This window comes from Sprattus sprattus, assembly GCF_963457725.1.
Source record: "Sprattus sprattus genome assembly, contig: scaffold_70, whole genome shotgun sequence".
Lineage (NCBI taxonomy): Eukaryota > Metazoa > Chordata > Actinopteri > Clupeiformes > Clupeidae > Sprattus > Sprattus sprattus.
In genome coordinates, this window is record NW_027666739.1 from 65,001 (window position 1) to 72,500 (window position 7,500).

At 43.1% G+C, this 7,500-nt stretch overlaps 2 protein-coding genes across 2 annotated transcripts in view; one reads left to right on the plus strand and one right to left on the minus strand.

Moving 5' to 3' along the window:
* The window catches only part of LOC308382644 (protein disulfide-isomerase A2-like), a gene marked incomplete at both ends in the record, with an annotated part of 113,358 nt that overhangs the window by 64,042 nt on the left and 41,816 nt on the right, over positions 1-7,500 (plus strand). The window lies entirely within an intron of this gene.
* Positions 6,405-7,500, minus strand: part of LOC308382643 (stonustoxin subunit beta-like) — a gene marked incomplete at its 3' end in the record, with an annotated part of 11,100 nt that continues 10,004 nt past the window's right edge. The window contains exons 4-6 of the mRNA XM_080861034.1: positions 7,467-7,500; positions 6,604-7,064; positions 6,405-6,455 (exon numbers count right to left, since the gene is read on the minus strand). The exon at positions 7,467-7,500 is cut by the window's right edge and continues 1,388 nt beyond it. Coding sequence (XP_080717160.1) covers positions 6,405-6,455; positions 6,604-7,064; positions 7,467-7,500 — 546 coding nt within the window. The remainder of the gene's footprint in view (positions 6,456-6,603; positions 7,065-7,466) is intronic.

Sequence of the window (7,500 nt, forward strand, 5' to 3'; positions counted from 1 at the left end):
GTTTACGGTTCAATTCCCATGCCTCGCAATCAAGTTTGAAAGCGCGTTTGTATCTCTATGTGTGTCTATGTATATCATATGAAATGTGCTATATAAATAAACCTGAACTTGTGTGTGTGTGAGCCATGTAAGCGAAATGACAGCTCCGCGATCTATTATTATTTTATTTTTTTTCATTTAGCTCAGCAAAAACACCGTGACTGCTACGTCCGCGGTGCGTCCTTGAATAACGTCCCCAGGACGTCTAAAACAAGGTTTCCAGAAGTCACCACAATGCCCTCAGGATGTTCTTGCAACTTCCTGCAGAACGTCCCCAGGACCTATAGAAACACGTTTTCCAGACGTCACCGCAATGTCCTAGGGACGTTCTTGCAACGTCCTGCAGAACGTCCCCAGGACCTATAGAAAACGTTTCCCAATTGTCACCGCAACGTCCTCGGGACGGTCTTGGAACGGCGTGCAAAACGTCCTAAAGTTGTCAAGGGAACCATACACATTTACGTTTTTAGAACGTTCAGAGAGACAATTACAGGACGTCGAGGGGACGTAATTTTGCTTACAGGGTAGTTACTATGGTAACAGTCTTACCTTAGAGTGTGTAGTGCCTTAATGCATGTTTAAGTGATGTCTTAGTGTGTGTGTGTGTGTGTGTGTGTGTGTGTGTGTGTGTGTGTGTGTGTGTTTGTGTGTTTGTCAGAAGGCGTTTTGAGCTGTGTCACTGCGGATGGAACACGACAAGAGATGTGGCAACTAGTCATTGCCCACACACACACACACACACACACAAACCCTCTGCTTGACCCTAACACCCCTAACAAAAACACACACAAACACACACGCACACACACACACAAATAGGCCTGTGTGCACACACATACTGTGCCTGACTCTAACCCCCGAACACACACACACACACACACACACACACACAAACACACACTCACACACACAAAAACACACTCTCTCTCTCTCTCTCTCTCTCTCTCTTCCTCTATGTGTCACGAACACACACACATACTGTGCCTGACTCTAACCCCCTAACACACACACACACACACACACGTACACACACACACACACACACACATCCTGTGCCTGACCCTAACCCCCTAACACACACACACACACCTTACCCCCTAACAACACTCACACACACACACACACCCTGACACTAACCCTAACCCCTAACGCACACACACACACACACACACACACACACACACACACACACAGACACACACAGACACACACATACACACACACACACACACACACACACACACATACACACACACACATTGTGTCTGACCCTCACCCTCTAACACACACACTCAGACACTCTGCCTGACCCTAACCATAACCCTACCTTAGAGTGTGTGTGTAGTGCCTTAATGCATCTTTATGTGATGTCTTATTCTGTGTGTGTGTGTGTGTTTGTGTGTTTGTCAGAAGACGGTTTGAGCTGTGTCACTGTGGATGGAACACGACCAGAGATGTGGTAACCAGTCCCTACAAACACACACACACACACACACACACACACACACACACACACACACACACACACACACAAACACACACACACACACACACACACACACACACACACACACACACACACACATACACACACACACACACAAACATACCCACACACACACACACACACACACACACATACCCACACACACACACACACACACACACACACACACACACACACACACACACACACACACACACATACACACACACACACACACATTGTGCCTGACCCTCACCCTCTAACACACACACTCAGACACTGTGCCTGACACTAACCATAACCCTACCTTAGAGTGTGATACCTAATATCCTTTCTAAATATCTGCTCCACCTTGTTGAACCACACACACAGAAGATTGGCCCTCATCACAGGTGTTTGGGTTGAAGGTGGAGTCTGATTGGTCCTGATCACAGGTGTGGGGGTGGAGGTGGAGTCTGATTGGTCCTGATCACAGGTGTGGGGGTGAAGGTGGAGTCTGATTGGTCCTGATCACAGGTGTGGGGGTGAAGGTGGAGTCTGATTGGTCCTGATCACAGGTGTGGGGGTGGAGTCTGATTGGTCCTGATCACAGGTGTGGGGTGAAGGTGGAGTCTGATTGGTCCTGATCACAGGTGTGGGGGTGAAGGTGGAGTCTGATTGGTCCTGATCACAGGTGTGGGGGTGGAGTCTGATTGGTCCTGATCACAGGTGTGGGGGTGAAGGTGGAGTCTGATTGGTCCTGATCACAGGTGTGAAGGTGGAGTCTGATTGGTCCTGATCACAGGTGTGGGGGTTGAGTCTGATTGGTCCTGATCACAGGTCTGGGGGTGGAGTCTGATTGGTCCTGATCACAGGTGTGGGGGTGGAGTCTGATTGGTCCTGATCACAGGTGTGGGGGTGAAGTCTGATTGGTCCTGATCACAGGTGTGGGGGTGAAGTCTGATTGGTCCTGATCACAGGTGTGGGGGTGGAGTCTGATTGGTCCTGATCACAGGTGTGGGGGTGAAGGTGAAGTCTGATTGGTCCTGATCACAGGTGTGGGGGTGAAGGTGGAGTCTGATTGGTCCTGATCACAGGTGTGGGGGTGAAGGTGGAGTCTGATTGGTCCTGATCACAGGTGTGGGGGTGGAGTCTGATTTTACCCCAAAAATGGTTTGATTGTACTGAATAAAACACCCAAAAATCGAGTGGGTCCACCAGACCCGCAATACCTTCTGTGTAACAAAAAAATGAATACCATACAAGGGTTAAAGGAGCCGCACCATTTTACAACACTTTCATGCAATGTGAATAATTATATGGGCCATTCTACCGAATTCGTGTAATATGCAGTCCCTCAACAATAAAAACTATTTACAAAACAATTAGGTATTTAGGCATAGATATTTACTAAGAAAATGTTATGGTCTATATAAACCCAATGCATTAAATGAGGCAGTGATAAGCTAAATATATACAAAATCATCATTTATAGGGTACTTTCTATTGGGAAGTAGCTGTCCCCAACCCTGACATCTAAATTTCAATGCCTGTAAATAACACTTTTCAATTTTTTTAGATTTTTTTCAATGATTTCATTTCAAAGATCTTTATGATTGGGTTGAAACAGAACTTGGAATATTTAGATTTATTGTGGGTTTAATTTTTAAATCAATTAACTATACTCAAAAAATCATGTCCCTAGTTTTCATGTCACTACCGAAACACAAGAGTTTTAGTCCATTGGCTGAGCCTGTGTTTTAGCCACGACCCTGCATTTTTGACCATGCAGTGACACTGCATCCCTGTCCCTCATGGTTGAATGGTAAGTAGCTAAATCCCATAGTTTTTATATAAATGTGTTCCAAAGTCTGAAAATTGACGTGTAACCTTAAGAATTGTCACTACCGAAACCCATGTTTTCTTCAATTAAGTAAACCTTTTGGGGTTTTATGCAAAATCTTATGTTTGTATGTGTGTACACCTCTTCAAATATTTGTTTGCAAGCCGTGTGCTTGCTAGAATTCTTTATTTATGCTTAAAGTTAGCTAGAATTGTCACTACCGAAACAGTCACTACCGAAACATATGGTAGTGACCTGATGATTTCGGTAGTGACAAAATTAAATGGTTAGTAGTTCAATCCCATAATTTTTAAATAAATGTGTTGTGTGGACTAAAGGGTGGCCCAGAGCACCTTTTGGAAGATTTTGGGAGAGAAATGAACATCCATCCAACAGTGCAGTCACTACCGAAACACTGGATGTCACTACCGAAACAGTGCAGCACTACCGAAACACAGGATGTTTTGTAAAAAATTAAGTATATTGAGTAATCAACTAAAATGTTATGATACTGATTGGATTAATGTATGTTCAATTTCATCAATCAACAACTCTGGAATCAATATGATCAGTATTTTGCATTTTACAAAGAAATATTGCACTTAGATTTTGATGAATTGTATAAACTGAACTTGAAAATTTGGTAAAAAATTAATTTTTATGGATTTCATTGTGAAAACCTTCAAGAAATGTTTGTAAAAATACTCTTCAGAGAAGGGAAGGAAACACAATCTGAACCAATCAATAATAATACTTTTTACTATAGTAAATGTGATGTTTCGGTAGTGACAATTTTTGGAAGAGGAAAAACATTCCAACACATTCTGAAAATACAATATAAAAATTGACTGTTCTTTTACCAGATATGTGTACTTTAGATATGGTACAATATACATACGGACAAAGTTTTGGGAATAAAACATGAAAAAATTCAAAATATTTCCGACCTGACTTTGCACCAATTCGGTAGAATGGCCCATATATAAATATGCTTATTGGCCTTCTTGTGCAGGCTTGTGCGTTCAACAGCGCTTGTTTGTGTGGGCGAGCATTTATCTGTTGATGGCCCAGTTTAATAAAGCTAGGCTATTCATTAAAAACATACGTAAATGTGGCATTAGTAAGAACAGTTGAGAAATTGATTCCATCGGGATCCATTCGGGTTCGGAAAACAATTTTTTAAATGACTGTTGGACTAGGCCCGTGCTCGGTTACTACTCTGTCGGATGTGGGCCCGGCTCGGACAGAAAAATTATGTCCGTTCCATGCTCTAATACACACACACACACAAACACACACAGCCAAGAACGTATGTAAATGTTGCATTAGTATGAACAGTTGAGAAATTGATTCTGTCGGGATCGGTTCGGGTTTGGAAAAAAAAATTTGAATGGCTGTCCGACTAGGCCCGTGCTCGGTTACTACTCTGTCAGACGGGGGCCGGGCTCGGACAGAAAAATTCGACCTATCCATGCTCTAACACACAAACACACACAGCCAAAGACAGCAAGTAAGTAAGTAAGTAAGACTTTATTAATGAAGCACATTTCGTACAAGAGTTGCAGCTCAAAGTGCTTTACATAAAATCAATAAAAACAAGCAGCAAGAGCAATACATGGAGTAAAATAATGATCAACATCGTATCAGAACCTAATGTTCCGATACGTTCTTGGATTTATATAATCATGATAAAAGGTCTAAAAGTAATAAAAGTACTAAAATAAGTAAAAGTAATCAAACCCTTCTGCCTGGTCTTTAGCTCAGTTGGAACCATAGTGCTATGGTAGCCTTAAAACAGTTTAACAGAGAAGCAGGTGTGTGTGTGTGTGTGTGTGTGCTATGGTACCCTTAAAACAGTTTTACAGAGAAGCAGGTGTTTGTTTCTTATGGAAAACATCAAGGAAACCCCAAAGACAAACCAACAATGCTGGTATATCAATTCAACATCAACTCCACCGTGCACTAGTGTGTGTGTGTGTGTGTGTGTGTGTGTGTGTGTGTGTGTGTGTGTGTGTTTGCACTAGTGTATCAATGGAGTTATAGGAACAAAAGCGTTTGAAACTAAAATATGAACTGTTCCAGTGATCACTGCTAACAGTGATACTAATGAAAAGGCATGATAAGAAGTCTGAAGATCTTCATGTTGGACATAAGAGCAAGCTAAAATAAATGTACTGAAAAGATTGTGAGAAGTAAAGATGTAATGAGTTAAGTGAAAACTAAAGATGTGGTTCTGAATGTGTCCAAACAGTTCTTATCTTCTTATATATAGAGATGAGCAGTTTGGGTTAATGATGGATGGAGCACATTTGTCATATAGAGAGAGACACAAAAGCGAGAAGATGAGCGTGTGTCTCTCTGCAGGACACAGGAGGTGTGTGTGCTTGTGTGTGAAAGAGGATGCATTTGTGTGTGTGTGTTTGTGTGTGTGTGTGTGTGTATGTGTGTGTGTGCCTATGTGTGTGTGTGAAAGAGGATAAGTGTGTGTGTGTGTATGTGTGTGTGTGAAAGAGGATGCATTTGTGTGTGTGTTTGTGTGTGTGTGTGTGTGTGTGCCTATGTGTGTGTGTGAAAGAGGATAAGTGTGTGTGTGTGTATGTGTGTGTGTGAAAGAGGATGCATTTGTGTGTGTGTGTGTGTGTGTGTGTGTGTGCCTATATGTGTGTGTGAAAGAGGATAAGTGTGTGTGTGTGTATGTGTGTGTGTGAAAGAGGATGCATTTGTGTGTGTGTGTGTGTGTGTTTGTGCATATGTGTGTGTGTGAAAGAGGATAAGTGTGTGTGTGTGTGTGTGTGTGTGTGTGTGTGTGTGTGTGTGTGTGTGTGTGTGTGTGTGTGTGCAGCCGTCAGGAACATGTGTGAGTGTATCTCCTGAGAGTGATTCTACAACATGTGATCTAGCACAAGATCACTGAGGCGGTAACCCAAAGCCAAAACCCTGCATAGAGGGGCTCATCAGTGAATGTGATGTCTTTAAAGGTGTACAGGAGTGTGTGTGTGTGTGTGTGTGTGTGTGTGTGTGTGTGTGTGTGTGTGTGTGTACAAGAGGCCATGTGATCTAGCAAAAGGTCACTGAGGTGTCATGAACATAAAACCCTGCATAGAGGGGCTCATCAGTGAATGTGATGTCTTTAAAGGTGTACAGGAGTGTGTGTGTGTGTGTGTGTGTGTGTGTGTGTGTGTGTGTGTACAAGAGGCCTTGTGATCTAGCACAAGGTCACTGAGGTGTCATGAACATAAAAGGCTGCATAGAGGGGCTCATCAGTGAATGTGATGTCTTTAAAGGTGTGCAGGAGTGTGAGTGTGTCAGAGACGTCGTAGAAGGACAGAGTGCCGGCCTCACGGTCCAGAAACACTCCCACTCTACCTGAGCGTGAGGGGGGGAAAGGGAGAACAGCTGAAAATGGAGAGTGGTATACAGAGTATTTGTTGTTCCAAACCTCCAGAACCCAGGCCTTGTCACTGGAGAGGAGGAAAGTATTCCTGTCAGTGCTTTGATAGGCCACTCCCATTTCAACAACACTCCCATCCCACTCACACTCCCAGTAGCAGCGTGCAGTCAGAGGCTCTCTGCTCAGCACCTGATAAGCTTTAGTAAATCTGTCTGGGTGGTCTGGATACGGCTGCTCCTCCCTCACGTATGTCACCTTCCTGTTCCCCTCAGACAGAAGGAGATGTTTGTTCGCCGTGTTTGGGTCCAGTGCGAGCTTACAGGCAACTGCAAACACAAAACACAAACATTTAACACACATCACAATAGTATGGCATAAACATATACCTTACACTGAAGCACAAACACACACACACACACACACACACACACACACACACACACGCACACACATTTAACCCACATCACAATAGTACGGCATAAGCATATACCTTACACTGACACACAAACACACAAACACACACACGCACACACAAACACACACACAAACACACACACACAACCAGACATTTAACACATATCACAATTGTACGGCATAAACATATACCTTACAATGAAACACAAACACACACACACATTACAATGGTTTGGCGTCAACATATACCTTACACTGTCACATGAACACGGCATGAATTCATCTTAATAAGGAGTATTATGATTGAAACTTACATTGTTTTATTGGGATGCTTGTGACATGTGTGTC